Raw genomic sequence first — 15772 nt, 5'->3', positions numbered from 1 at the left:
ATCCACCTGTCTCAGCCTCCCAAAGTGCTGGGATTACAGGTGTGAGCCACCGCGCCGGGCCCTATGACGGGTACTTTTCTAAGCACATTACATAGTTAACTCTTCTTTGTCACAACCACCCATGAGATCAGTACTGTTAGTATCCCCATTTTACAAAGGAAGAAAAAAGATGCCCAGAGAAGTTCAGTAACTTACTCAAGGCCACACAGCTAGTAAGTAACGGAGCTAGAATTTGAACCCTGGGAATCAGACTTCATAATCAGTGCTCTTGATCGCAATGATGCTGCTGAAACAGTGCCTTCCCACCAATTCCTTCCCCACTACCTATTATTATTATTATTTTATTTTCTTAGAGACAGGGTCTTGCTCTGTCATCCAGGCTGGAGTGCAGTGGTGCAGTCACAACTCACTGCAGCCTTGACCTCCTGTGCTCTAGGGATCCTCCTGCCCCAGCCTCCTGAGTAGCTAGGACTACAGGCCCTCACTACCATGCCTGGCTAATTAAAAAAAATTTTTTAGAGGCCGAGACGCAGGGCATGGGGAGGGGTCTTGCTCTATTGCCCAGGTTGGTCTCCAATAACTCCTAAACCTAAGTGATCTTCCTGCCTCCCAAAGTGCTGGGGTTGGAACCATGAGCGACTGTGTCCAGTATTTCCTCCTACTGTTTTTAAAAGAACAGGTTAAATTGAGTTGCTGCCAAATTCAGGGAAATACATACTGGAAACAAGGCCCAGGGCAGTGATTCAAAACTGTGGTTGCTGGTCCACCAGCATCAGAATCACCTGAGAACTTACTAAAAACCCAAATCGTCAGGCCTCAACCCAGATCTAGTGAATCGGAAACTCTGAGGGCGGGGCCTAGAAATCTTTAGTTTAACAAGCCTTACAGGTGATTCTGATGCACATTGAAGTTTGAGAACCACTGGCCTAGGAAATAAACAAGAATTGAAATAAGAATTAAAATTTTACTATTTCCCTGGATTTTCGACAGGGGTAGAGGGGTGGAAAGTGTTTTTTTTTTTTTTTGAGACAGAGTCTCGCTCTGTCACCCAGGCTGGAGCGCAGTGGTGCAATCTCGGCTCACTGCAAGCTCCGCCTCCTGGGTTCACGCCATTCTCCTGCCTCAGCCTCCCGAGTAGCTGGGACTACAGGCGCCCGCCACTGCGCCCGGCTTTTTGTATTTTTTAGTAGAGACGGGGTTTCACCGTGTTAGCCAGGATGGTCTCAATCTCCTGACCTTGTGATCCACCCTCCTCGGCTTCCCAAAGTGGAAAGTTTTGTATTTAAAGCCAGAGCAATTTTTCAAAGCCACTTTGATTTGGAGGTTGCTGATTTGACCTCTCTTGTGGAAACTTGGATGAAGTGTTCTCACCAAGTCTAAGACTCATGATATTCTCACCACAGGTGGCAGCTGGTTCACTGCTTATAATTAACCATGAAGATCACGACTTAATTTAGAGTAGGAAAAAAATCCTGGTAATTAGCCTTAAGACCTATGGGAAGAAAATTGATCCTCTTTTTTTTTTTTTTTGGAGACAGGGTCTGGTTCTTTTGCCCAGGCTGGAGTGCAGTGGCATGATCATAGCATAGCTCACAGCAGCCTCAAACTCCTGGGCTCCAATGATCCTCCCGCCTCAGCCTCTGGAGTGATGCGACTACAGGCATGTACCACCATGCCCAGAAATTAAAAAAATTTTTTGTAGAGACAGGATCTTGCTGTGTTGCCTAGGCTGGTCTCAGACTCCTGACCTCAAGTGATCCTCCTGCCGTGGCCTCCCAAAGTGTTGGGATTACAGGCATGAGCCACTGTGTCTGGCTGAAAATTGATCCTTAAATAGTTAAAAAAATTCCTTGGCACTCCTTCCTCTTTTTTCTTCAAATACTTGAAATCCTTTCTGAACATTAGCGTTTATCATTCAGGACAGGAAAATGCCTTCTTTAATTTTCTGTGGTGATATTTCATTACATTAAAGATGGTCTGAATAACCTTTATGCAACCCAGCTGGTGCCTGCTCTTCTGTCATGAGACAGGAAATCTGTTTTGACTGACTTGGTCATTGCTTAGGTTTGGCCATGTTCTGTGCTGCCTAAAACCTCCATTGCACTTAGCCAAGCCCTTGGAGCCCTGTCAGTGTTCACATTCTGCATGTGTGATTTATGATATGGCAGATCTGAAGACTGGAGCATGTTTCCCTGGCTAGTGTCACTCTGCCTTGAAAATGGAGGTGGTAAGAGCTCATGTGAACAGAAACCTGCTTAGAAGCTTAGCCAAACCCAGGATCAGGCTACCATAATATACTGTTGTCTGATATCCTCAAAACAACAAACTCTTGTCAATTTAGTATAAAAATAAATTACTTTTGATTGGATGCCAACTGAAGGACACGGTACAAGATATAAACAGAAAAAGATCAAGTTAAGGGTGAAATCCAAAATCTGTGACTTTACGCATTGTTTTTTTTTTTTTGAAATGGAGTTTTGCTCTTGTTGCTCAGGCTGGAGTGCAATGGCGTGACCTCAGCTCACTGAAACTTCCGCCTCCCAGATTCAAGTGATTCTCCTGTCTCAGCCTCCTAAGTAGCTGGGATTACAGGCATGCGCCATTGCGCTCAGCTAATTTTGTATTTTTAGTAGAGATAGGGTTTCACCATGTTGGTCAAGTTGGCCTCCAACTCCTGACCTCAGGTGATCCACCCGCCTTGGCCTCACAAAGTGCTGGGATTACAGGCATGAGCCACCATACCTGGCCTCCCATTGACATCTTTTAACAGTGCGAAGTTCATCTGACAATTATGGTTATAAGATTATAAAGCCCCAACCAGTGGTCTCTACCTTGGCCGTCGTGATGAGTTTCTCTGAGGAGTCTCCCTGCTTCTTCCTGAGAGTCCAGTGCATTTCCGCTTTCCTATTAGGTTAACACACACCAAAGAGTACATTAGACACAATAAATGCAACACTTTAAACACTTCTGTGGTCCACGACCTTTGGTAAAAGGGAATCCAGTTTTCTTAGCGGTTTCTCCTCCTTCTTCATCAACTTGTTTCTACTTAAGTCTCCAGGAAGGCTGCTACTAGCGTTAAACAGGCTTAAAGAGCCAGGCACGGCTGGGCATAATAATATGCACCTGTAGCCTCAGCTACTTGGGAGGCCGAGATGGGAGATTCACTTAAAGCAGGAGTTCCCAGGAGTTTGAGTCCAGCCTGGGCAACATAGCAAGACCCTGGACCCTGTCTCTTAAAAAAAAAAAAAAAAAAGCCAGGGCCTGGCAGGCTTGGCACCAGCAGCATTGAGCACTGTTACCTTCCTGGGTGTGCTTATTTTCATGGGGTCTTATCCCATTCATCTGTGCAGTGCTGAATGCCTAATGTATGTAGGAGTTTACTGGGGGAAGGGGAGAAGAATGTCATGACAGAGGCCAACTAGCAGAAGGAAGCAGGGCACCTCCAGGACTTGAGGGAGGACTGGTGTGACTAGAGCAGAGACTGAGAGAACTGCACAGGGTTGTGAGGAGTCAGACACCCATGGCCTTGAAGGCAGGTTGAGGACTTTGGTCTTTATGTTGAGAACAAATGGAAACATTCAGGATTGAAAGCAGGGGAGCCAAAGGGTCAGACAGGCCTTTTGTGGCATCCTCAGGATTACCACAGATTTGGTTTCTTATCACATTTGATCCCTTCTTCCTTCTTTCCTTGAGTCATACAAGCTGCTTCCAATCCCTCCTCCCAGAAATCTCCATAACTGTGGTTACCAACCCTGGCTACACTTTAGAATTATTTGAGAAGTTTTAGAAAATATGATTCCCAGGACCTAACTCCAAATAATAACAGTCAGACTTGCTGGAGCTGGGGCATTTTAAGGCTTCTAGGGTGAGTCTGATATGCAGCCAGGACTGATAATCATGCTGTTCTCTAGAGTGTTGGAAGAGCAGCTCCTTAGTGCCAAAGTAACGTGGCAGGTAGAGTTGGTGACCCAAGTAAGCCCCGTGTGTCTGATGAGGCCAGATCTGGGCCTTTGTCACCTGGATCCCTGCTCGACCCACAGCTTCATCTTGGTGCTAGAGCTGGAATCTGGCAGGAAGGGTCCTGGAAGTCTCTCCGGGTTTACCCTCATTCTGTAGTGACAGTCACCTTTCCACTTTGTTATCAAAGTCACATCCTGCTATGAGAAGAGACAACTAATTATCTGCTACTTTGGCACTCTCTTTAATTCCCCTCTGAGTTCCCTCACTTAGCGGCTTTTTACCTTGTGTGTTTGTTTCTCACTTGTTAGCTTAGTGTGTGTAGCTGATGATATATACTGACATAAAAAAGCTAACACAAGTAAATAATTTTCTTACTTTTGGGTTTCTTATTTTGGAGACAAAGTCAATTTGGCCTGGTACAGTAAAAAAAAAAAACAAAAACTCATCCCTGAAAAATGGAAAGGAGTAAGAGGCTAAGTTAGAAGACTAGAAAAGAGAAACTTAAAAAAAAAATCCCTGGTTATAAAGCCTTTTAATCTAACAAGAAACTGTACTGAAAGGGAGAGTCAAGCTTCTTCTTTTGGAAGAATTTTAATGCCAAGAAGGATCAACCTTCAGAGTCAACAACACACGGTCGCGAGCCTTCAGGGGCAAGGAATATCTTCTCATTTCACAGAGTGGGAGGAGGAGACAGAGAAACTCAGGGATTTGGAAAAATATTTTCAGGTGAGTCTTTGTTAGAAAAGAAATAGTCTTAATTTGAAACTCTGTCAATTCAATTGTATGTTGCTTAGAAAAGTGTCAAAAGAACTTTCATTTTTTAGATATAAGAATACACATGTGGCCAGGCGCAGTGGCTCATGCCTGTAATCCCAGCACTTTGGGAGGCCGGGGCGGGCAGATCACGAGGTCAGGAGCTTGAGACCAGCCTGGCCAACATGATCAAACCCTGTCTCTACTAAAAATACAAAAATTAGCCAGGCGTGGTGGCGGGTGTCTGTAATCCCAGCTACTCAGGAGGCTGAGGCAGGAGAATTGCTTGAACCCAGGAGGTGGAAGTTGCAGTTAGCTGAGATCACACTACTACACTCCAGCCTAGGAGACAGAGCAAGACTTCATCTTGGAAAAAAAAAAAAAGAATACACATGTGAAATAACTTCTATCTAAAGTCATTCATTCACTGCAACAGATTGGAAACAGCCTAAATGTCCCATCAATTGGGGACTAGTTAAATGAATTATTATTAGCTTATACAATGGAATATTATACAACCATTAAAAAACACAAGCATCTCTTTATGAATTAACATAGAACTGCAAGATGTAGTAAGTAAAAAAAAAGACTCTGGGCCAAGTGCAGTGGCTCACACCTATAATCCCAGCACTTTAGGAGGCCCAGGTGGGTGGATCACCTGAGGTCAGGAGTTCGAGACCAGCCTGGCTAACATGGTGAAATCCTGTCTCTACTAAAAATACAAAAATTAGCCAGATGTGGTGGTGCATGCCTGTAGTGCCAGCTACTTGGGAGGCTGAGGCAGGAGAATCACTTGAACCCAGGAGGCGGAGGGTGCAGTGAGCCGAGATCGCATCACTGTACTCCAGCCTGGATGGCAGAGTGAGACTCTATCTAAAAATACAAGCAAGCAAACAAAAAGACTCTGAACAATGTGTATAATATGCTAAAATTTGCATATAATATCTATCTGTGTATGTATCTATCTGTATTTGCTTATATATATATGCATTATACGTTCCAGGAAGGGGACACAGGAAACTAGCAATCCCGGTTTTTCAAGGGAAGGGAGCTGAGCAGCTGGAAGGCACACTGTTTTGTACTTAAATTTGAAAAAAAATCTTCCGAGTATATTTCAGATTCAAAATTTGAATTAAAGAAACTAAGCCTAAATAAAATGTTATGTCACTTTTAGTCTGAGTTACAAATGCATGATTAAAACAGAGTGATAGAAACACAGGTAGTAATACTTGGTGAGTGAGCAAAACAAATGGAGGGACTGCAAATTAAAAACCCAGTTCTGTTATTCTGGCCAAGTCGTGTGCTCTTCCTCTGTTCATTCAACTAATGAACATTTGTTGAGAGTCTGTGCCAGGTACTGAGATAGGCACTGGGGGCACAAAGATGAAAGATGTATTCGTAGGACGCTCACTGACTTGTGGGGAAATGACAAGTCAGTTTGCAATGCAGTGTGATAAATGTTGTGGCAGATTATGACAGGTTTCTGCAGGGCCTCATGGGAGGTGAAGCTAAATTAGGCTGGGAAGGTTGTTTACCGGCAGACGCAGTGCTAAATCTTGCAGTGAAGGGAAGGTAGAACAATTCCAAGCAGAGGAAGCAGCATGTGCTGGCTAGGGGATAGTTTGGTGCGGGGGCAGTGTGAGGACAGTGTAAATTAGACACAGGCCAGATCTTGCATGTTACAGTTTGGAGTTTAAGAAAAATTGCACGTTATATTTTTCTATTTGTAAAATAAATACATCTTTGATGCTTGGAATTTAACCAGAGGGCCAATGGGGACACGGTAAAGAATTTCAAGCAAACCAGTGATAAGACTGAGCTGTATTTAGAGCACTGGCAGCAGTGTGGTATTATAAGACCAGGGGAAGAGGAAGAGTCACAAACACTTTGCGAACACAAACTACAACATTGAAACCAACATGTGAGAGGCGCTTTCTCTGGTGGCTGAGGTATAGGTCCTGCAGTCAGGCTGTCTGCACTCTAGTCCTAACTCCTACACTTGATATCTTACAGACCGTAGGAGTTACTTAACCTCTGAGCTTCAGTTTCTTCAACTGGAAACCGACAGATGCTGCACAAGTGATCTTAGGTAATCTGTCCTTGGAAAACCTTCCAGCTGTCCTGCCCTCCACTCTCATGCACGGGTGCCTGCTGGGCATGTTACTTTTAGGACCACAGCAGGCTTTTTTAGGGAGCTGCTGGGAGGATGGAGGAGCATGGGCTGCAGGAGTCTGAAGTGCGGCCTCCAGCCTGCCTTGAGCAAGCTGCATGCCCTATCGTAGAACCTCAGCTTCTACACCTGTGAAATGGGAGTAATAATAAATAATTGTAGAGTTCTCAAAAGGTTTAACCAGGAAGAGACATTTGGAAATTCCATGTAACATACCATGTGATACATGAATATAAATGACTAATTTCAATACTTTCTTAATGATGGAAGAAAATCAGGATCTCATTAAAAAGTTTCAGCTTCAAGGTAGTACAACTTTTCTTGTGTAACAGAGAGGTCCCCTACGTTGTCTTCGTTAAAGACCTTATGATTTATGAAAATCATAAAGTATCTTGTGTTATTAAGATAAAAAAGATTAATATATATTATCAAATCTCTGCTCCCTTCTTGGGTTCTGCAGCTAGAACAAAGAAGTACAACTAGGTACACAGGCACAGAACAGACAGACCTCACGGATCTCTGATACTGGGGTTTTTTGGCTTCGAATCCTAGCTCTCTCTGCTGCCAGCCATGTGACTGGTCATGTCGGAGCCTCGGTTTCCTCATCTGCACAGTGGGGATCGCACAATTACTGGGAAGAGTGAAGGGAAGATTACACAAGGCTCAATAAGTGAGGGGCCTGGCCCTTAGCAGGGATCAGTGAGTGTTCCTTTCTCCCTTATGAACTGAGTCCTTTACAGATATAAACATTCTTTCAAAACTATTAGTTCATGTAATTCTTGCTTCACTGTTGAGAGGCAGGTATGGAGTTCCCAGTATTATTATTATTATTTTGAGATAGACTTTCGCTCTTGTTACCCAGGCTGGAGTGCGGTTGTGCGATCTCGGCTCACTGCAACCTCCGCCTCTCGGGTTCAAATGAGTCTCCTATCTTAGCCCCCGAGAAGCTGGGACTACAGGCACACGCTAACATGCCCGGCTAATTTTTTGTATTTTTGGTAGAGACGGGGTTTCACCATGTTGGCCAGGCTGGTCTCGAACCACCTGAGGTGGTGATCTGCCCGCCTCAGCCTCCCAAAGTGCTGGGATTACAGGCAGGAGCCACCATGCCTGGTCAGATCCCAGTATTATTATCTCTGTTTTATTAAAGAGAAAATGGAGTCTGAGAAGCATCACAAGGTCACTTAGTATCAGAGTGTCAGAGAAGTACCCCCGGCTCCACCCAGGGCTTCCCAACTACCAGTCTGACATTTTAATATTGATAATATTCCACTTAATTCGGGTTTTTTTTCTTTTTGAAATAGAACACACTCATAAATATTTTTCCTGGGAATATTATTCAAGTCTCCTGGAATCATTAAATCTTGAGAACTGCTGGTGATCCCTCTACAACTTTCCTGCCAAATGGTCATTAAGGCACGTTTAAATGATTGTGGAGACCAGAACTTATCTCCTAAGGCATCCTGCTCCATCTTTGGATGATGTCCTAAGCCAAGCATTATTTTTCTGTTGTATGTGAAATCCACAGGATTAAGGGGCAGCCCCCTTCTGCTTGGTGGGATGCATCTACACTTGCCCACATAAGTAATGCTTGGGACTGGTCTCAAAACAGGCGGGGCAGCTCTAACTCCAGGCACAGCTGGCTCTTGTCCGTGTTCAGGCCAATTCCTCTACCTTGCATTTGAGGGCACTATGTGCTAACTGTGTGGGAACTGCGAGGTGGAAGCTTATTTCTCATTCTTCAGATGTTCTGGGTGTAACATACACACCCTTTGATATCAACATGGAGTATAAGGATATTCAATTTGATATCTAGCGTTAATAGGCATTATTGCTGTTTTCCTCCTTATGACCATGACCTAACCCTGATAATTTAAAAAGTCTCTGAAAAAAAAATTCTATCCTTATTCATTCATCAATTACCATTTCTTTTTGAAAAAACACAATCGAGTTTTTAAAAACATGGTTCAAAAAAATTTTTTTTTTCTTTTTTGGTTTAGAAAATAGGCTGGTCTTGGCCGGGTGCAGTGGCTCACGCTTGTAATCCTAGTACTTTGGGAGACTGAGGCAGGTGGATCACCTGAGGTCAGGAGTTTGAGACCAGCCTGGTCAACATGGTGAAACCCCGTCTCTACTAAAAATGCAAAAAATTAACCGGGCATGGTGGTAGGTGCTTGAAATCCCAGCTACTCAGGAGGCTGATGCAGGAGAATCGCTTGAACTGGGAGGTGGAGGTTGCAGTGACCTGAGATTGCGGCATTGCATTGTAGCCTGGGCTACAAGAGCGAAACCCTGTCTCATTAAAAAAAAGAAAAAAAAGAAAAAAAAAAGAAAAAAAAAAGAAAGAAAGAAAACAGGCTGGTCTCAAACTCCTGGGCTCAAGCGATCCTCCGGCCTCATCCTTCCAGGCAGCTGGGATTCCAGGCATGTGCCACTGTGTCTGAAATGGTGAAATGGTTTGATTTTTAAATGAACCCAGATGTACTCTGGATCAATCATATTTCCTCAAATCTAAGCCTGATATAAACAAATTATTCTGTGTAATCAGCTAATAGTGTTGCCTTCAGTGTTGTAAAGAGGTTCTTAAAATGTGAGAAGTTCACATGCAATAAATGGAAAATGAATGAATGCTCTCCTGTAGTAACGTGAGCCTGCCTCTGCCACAACATTGTGCTATTACCTGTTTCATTGTTTATCTTCCTCTTAGATTCTAGGCTCCTTGGAAGGTCAAGGATAGAGATGATTCATCTCTGTATCCTCAGTAACTATCACAGTGTCTGATACTCAGAGCGTGTTCAATATATGTTGGCTGAGGGGGCCAGGCACGGTGGCTCACGCCTGTAATCCCAGGACTTTGGGAGGCAGAGACAGGTGGATCATGAGGTCAGGAGATCGAGACCGTCCTGGATAACACAGTGAAACCCCGTCTCTACTAAAAAATACAAAAAATTAGCCGGGTGTGGAGGCGTGCACCTGTAGTCCCAGCTACTGGGGAGGCTGAGGCAGAAGAATGGCGTGAACCCAGGAGGCGGAGCTTGCAGTGAGCCGAGATCACGCCACTGCACTCCAGCGTGGGTGACAGAGTGAGACTCTGTCTCAATATAGAAAGAAAAATAAAAATATGTTGGCTGAGGGGAACCGAATGATCAGTGGGAGAGAAAGCTTTATATTGCCTTCACAGAACTTGGGTGGGACTGGAGGGAAGGGCAAAGTCCTGTGGGGTCAGAAAATCTTCCTGGAGCAGATGGAATGTGTCCTCAGGAATGGAATTTTCTAGAAGGAGTGTTGGATGCTTAGCTAACATGATAGGCAGTGTTTTTGATTGGACAGGGCTCAGCTGGGGGCTGCAGTGAGGCTTTATAACAGATGGTTGAGCATAGGCACTGGAACTGGGCTGCCTGACCAAATCTTGCTTCTGCCATTTACCAACTGTGTGACATTCGGTAAGTTACTTAGCCTCTCAATGCCTTAGTTTTCTCATCTGTAAAATGGAGTAATTCTACATACTTAGATTCATTTTATGAATTAAGTAAATGCATGCATATAAAATTTAGAACAAAGCCAGCCACAGAATAAGCGCTCTGCAATGTTAGCAATTGTGATTATTTTTATCTCTTTCCATTCCCTTGTTCTGCCTTGACCTTTCTTATCACCTACCCTCATCCCCTGCAATGTGCAATGCTTCCTACATGCCCCAGGCAAAAATGAATGACATACCCTGTGGACAGGCAGGAGATACATGAATGAATGTAGAGGATGAGTTGGTTTCTACACAGCTCCAGGAGTGGAGGACAGCCTGTGTGCTCTTCTCTGTTTGAACTCATCATCTTTGTCTGTACCACCCTGGGACTGTGTCTTACTACATGGCAATCCCTAAGAACATGGGAGCTACCACATCCATAAGGAGAAGGTCTATCTAGAGAGAGCTGTGAACACTGAACATTTCCAAGAGAAGGCATGGTCTTTGGGGCAAAGACTGGCCTGGGAGTCAGAAAGTGTACTGAGTGTGTACTTTGTGAGTCTTTTGGAAGCAGGCTGAGTTGCCATTTCCATGAGTCTTGAGGGAGGTGGACAGGAAAGTGGGCCTTAGAGATGACAACACTTTTCCTTCTATAATACTGTGCCAAAATTGCTGGACAAAAAAGTGTAACACAAAAGCATTGTGGATACTAAATATACAAGCAATTACTGTAAATTTCCCCACTTTGAATTCTGCATTCTTAAATGCTCCATATTTTCTTTTTTCTTTTTTTTTTCTTGAGATGGAATCTCACTCTATCACCCAAGCTGGAGGGCAGTGGTGGATCTCGGCTCACTGCAAGCTCCACCTCCCAGGTTCACACCATTCTCCTGCCTCAGCCTCCCGAGTAGCTGGGACTACAGGCACCTGTCACCACGCCCGGCTAATTTTTTGTATTTTTAGTAGAGATGGGGTTTCACTGTTAGCCAGGCTGGTCTTGATCTCCTAACCTCATGATCTGCCCGCCTCGGCCTCCCAAAGTGCTGGGATTACAGGCATGAGCCACTTTCTTATCTCATTTCCTTAGCAGCTCTCACCTTTGAACATGCTACACGCTCTGCTTGTGTATTAGGTCTGTTGTCTGTTCCCTGTACTATCCTGGAGCAGGGCAGGGATCTTGGTCTGTTTTTTTCACTGATGTATCCCAAATGCCCAGAAACTGCCAAGCACATAGTAGATAGCCAGTGTTCAAATATTGGTTAATGAATGGTGTCTGTGATGGGATATTTCCTCCCAGAAAGTACGATTCATAATTCTTTCAGCTCTAAGTGAAGAACTAAACTGTTGCTAAGAATAAAAGGGATAGTTTCAACAGCATAAATCATGGAGAATGGCAATATTTTTTGAATACTTGTAGCAAATATCTTTTCTTTTGGGGTCCAGAATCATTCTTCTTTCTTGTAGTTTTTTTTTTTTCCTATAGAGATCGGTTCTCACTATGTTGCCCAGGCTGGGGTACAGTGGCTATTCACGGGTGTAATCATAGCACACTACAGCCTTGAACTCCTGGACTCAAGTGATCCTCCAACCTCAATCTCCTGAGTAGCTGAAATTCCTTCTTATAGTTTTCAGTACCCCATTTTCCTCTGTCAGACATACTTTCTCTTCCCATTCTCAGTCCCTGTGGCTCCAGGGTGGGCCAATGGCATTTCATTTGGGTATGGATAAGTGACCCACATTGGTTTACATTCAATTCTGGAATGACCTGGGAAATAGAAGCTGGTGGCCAGCTTGCCACCCCTGGGGAAGAGCCTATCTAAGAGGAAGCCCTGAAAAGCAGGGCCCAGTCATGGACAGAGACAGATTTTGGACAAATGCATGACTCTTAATCAAAGTCCCACCTTGTAGAACTGGGATTGGGGCAGCCCAGAGAATTAGGAGGGTGACCCTCATGACTTCCAAAACCCCTGCCAGGCTATGGCACTAGATAGAGCCACCATCATACACTCGGCAAGTATTTGGTTTCTTCTGCCCCATTCCTGTCTTTCTCAGTCATTTCTTGTCAAGGGCCTGGAATATTTTCTCCAGGGTACTATGAAGGATCTGAGATCCTTCCGTGCTAGGCCTGGCTATGTTCCTGGTCAGTTTCTTTGACTCCATGGCTATTTATTTCCAGTTCAGTAAGCTCTGAGGAGGGCAAAGAATGGGTAGGAAAGGGGCCCTAAACCAGAGGGTGTGGGATGAAAAGGATGGGCCAATTCATGGAGCATTTAATGAGCACCTTCCATGTGTCGGGTGCTGTGTTCGATGCTGGGGTGGAAGGGAGTGTTGCAAAGATGGACAAATGCCATCCTCACTATAGAAACCCTCAGAACCCTTAACTTGAAATGAAGCTAAGCTTGGGAGATCAATGAACTCTTAGAGAACAGAAAGCAAGGCCAGATATCCAGAAAGGAATTTGCAGTTGACTTCTAAATAGTTAACTCAAGAATCAGTCTTCTCTACAGTAGTAATATCAACTCTACCAAGTGACAGTGGTAAAACAGTAACAATTATTTTAGCTACTGTCAAGATAAAATGAATTATATTTGACTGTTTTATGAGGTAGTTTAAAGTTACTCTTTCTCCTTTCTGTTCCCTGTCCCCCACTACCCAAACCAGACACCCGACTGACTTGTCCCCGATGGCTGGCTGTGATTACTGTCCTAATTTGTTCTTTCTTCATCTGCTACAAACTGCCTATTTTCTGTCCCTTCTGATAATGCAGGAGCTCTGAGGGACTTCTGAAGCTGTTTTTGCACCATGCAGAAGTGTATTAACTGGAATTCCTATGTTTGTGTCTATAAAACCTCTCGTCTTCTCAGTGTGAGATCACCTTCAGGAACGGCGTCATGTCGATGTGCAGCTTGCGCGTGTAAAATTCTTTTCTGTTTGAACATATCAGCCCTTTATTTATACAACTTTGAGGCTCTTCTGTCTTCTGAGCTGCTGCCTCCAAGGACTGCTGGGCTCCCTGTGAAGAGAAGCAGAAAGCTCAAACTTTCATATGAATGATATACAGTGCAATAAGAGCTAGTCCAAATCCCCAAATATTTACAGAAGGCAATTTTTTAAATCATTGAAACAATAATACGCAACACCTATTTTTACTGTTGAAGACACAGACAGGACCCTATAGAGAGAAAACAGCCCAAGAGTGTTTATTTATTAGTACCTATGGAAGTGGAAAAAGGGACCTTCCTAGGTCCCAGGGCTTTAATTATTTTATTTAACCTTCACAACAACCCTGTAAGGCTGGCACTGTTACTCCCATTATAGAGACAGGAAACCGGGAGGCTCTGGGAGGTTAAGCAACTTGCCCAAAGCCATTAGCTACTATATGGCAGAGCTAAAATTACCATCTGTTGAAGGCTCCTTTTTAATGAGATATTTTTGATACTTACATAGCTTCCATGAATGGTTATCAAATCTGCTTTGCAGCAAATATGGTTATAGCAAGATTCCAGTTTATTTCCAAGATGACAAAAATGAATTTGATATGTTAGGAAGACTGATTTGAACAAATATAGCAGAGAGAGAAGGAAGAATGGCTAACAGAGGAGTCTGGGAGGCCCCGGGGGCTCTCCAAACTTCTGGGCCATGCAAAGGGTGTCACGTTTCAGGATACCACACAGTTGGATCTGAAGTTGCACTCCAGCCCATGCCCCACACTGCAACCTGGGTGCTCCTTCCAAGATGCATACTGGATCATATCACTTCTCGGCTTGAAACCTTCAAAGGCCATTGTCCTCAAGATGAAGGCCAACTGGCTTACAAGGTTTATAAGCCCTTCCTGCCTGGCCCTAGATGATCTCTCCTGCTTCATTAGGTCATACAACAAATATTTATTGGGTGTCTTTTCTATGCCAGGCAGAGCAGATAGGGCAGTGCCCAAAGGGACGAAAGTCTCCACCCTCATGAAGAGTGCACATCCATTCCATTGAAAGGGAAGACAGAATTCACAAGGAAGTGGAACATAAGTATGTCTGAAGGTGGTTTGTGATAGGGAGAAAAATAAAACACAAAGTGGGCTGAGGGAATAGCTGGGGATGGAAGTGGAGGCTGCAATTTTAAGCAGGGAGTCAAGGGAGGTCCCATGAAAAAGCAATGACAAGGCAAGCTCTGAAGATGGTGAAGGAAGGTTCTAGGGTCTATCTGCATGAAGTGTTTACTTCGCTATGGGAATAGCAGGTGCAGAGGGCCACACGGACACCGGCCCTTGAGCTCCTGGAGCAAGACCTTTGCACGTGTCCTTCCCGCTCCCCTTCTTCTGATTCTTCTTCGTCTTTCAAGTCTGGCTTCCCTATGCCCCTGTGACCACCCAGAGCATGAGCACCTCCTGCCATTGCCCACAATGATTGCTCAGGCTTGTGCAGCCATCTCTCCTCCTCCTCTAGACTGGAAGCCCCCTGAAGGCAGGAACCATGGCTCTTCCATTCCCATTGTCCCGGCAGTTTCTGGCACAGGGTCTGGAAATGAACACACACTTGATACATATTTGCTGAACAAAAGAGTAACTAACAGGTTATGGCCCACCTCAATTCAAAGGAGGAGGGAGCAATGAAGATACCTTTACAGGAAGTATGTGTTGACCTCCAGAAGACAGTCCTCTAGGGAGCACTGGTTCCTCATTTCCAAAGAGAAAAGTTATTTATTATTTTTGGGACCAATTTGCTGGGGTCACATACATTAATATGTCATGAGATCACTGAGAGTAGATTTGATAATTTCCATATTTTCTAGGAGACTCTCAGATGGCCATCTCTCTGGGCAGTCATAAAGTCTCCCTCCCATAACATTCATATTACTTTTAAACATTAATGATGAATTAACAATTGGTGAGTCCCCACAAGCAGTTATCATTCCAATGAACACCCACACCCTTTTCTTTTGCTCTGAAATGTGGCTAGAGATAAAGATTGTTCTGGATAAACACACGTCCAATTTTTTTTTTATCATCTCAGTCACATATCTGATTAGCTTTTCAGGGTGAGACAGTCCCTCTCCATTTCTCAATCACATGAAAGCATTTGGTCCAAGCTAGACTCAGACAAAGCATTTCAAGCTTTCTAGCCTCCACAATCATGCATGAATCACTGGATTGAATAATAGAAATCAGATGATAATGATTTGAGGGAAATTTCTCCATTATCCCCAAGAGAAGTTTTCATGTTTGACTGGAGAACAAAAGGCATAGTCAAGACCAATTTCAATGGCTGAAATTACTTTAACTCCTTATTTGGGGCTCCGATTGAAGAGTGGGGAGTTGAGAGGCTTTGAGAAAAGTCTCCCCAAGCCACTTGACCTATAAATCTTTCGATAAAACAATTCTCCTTACCATATGGCTCATCTCCCTAATGTTCAGGGGCCATCAATTCTAGCTTGATGGA

General features: G+C 44.0%; 1 protein-coding gene across 1 annotated transcript in view; it reads right to left on the bottom strand.

Moving 5' to 3' along the window:
* The window catches only part of KIAA2012 (KIAA2012 ortholog), a 142067-nt gene that overhangs the window by 39447 nt on the left and 86848 nt on the right, over positions 1-15772 (bottom strand). The window contains exons 14-15 of the mRNA XM_025404755.1: positions 13219-13356; positions 2832-2904 (exon numbers count right to left, since the gene is read on the bottom strand). Coding sequence (XP_025260540.1) covers positions 2832-2904; positions 13219-13356 — 211 coding nt within the window. The remainder of the gene's footprint in view (positions 1-2831; positions 2905-13218; positions 13357-15772) is intronic.

The sequence above is a fragment of the Theropithecus gelada genome, chromosome 12, assembly GCF_003255815.1.
Source record: "Theropithecus gelada isolate Dixy chromosome 12, Tgel_1.0, whole genome shotgun sequence".
In the NCBI taxonomy this organism is placed as follows: domain Eukaryota; kingdom Metazoa; phylum Chordata; class Mammalia; order Primates; family Cercopithecidae; genus Theropithecus; species Theropithecus gelada.
Note: the sequence above shows the minus strand (reverse complement) of the source record. Positions and strands in the feature narration are given on the sequence as shown.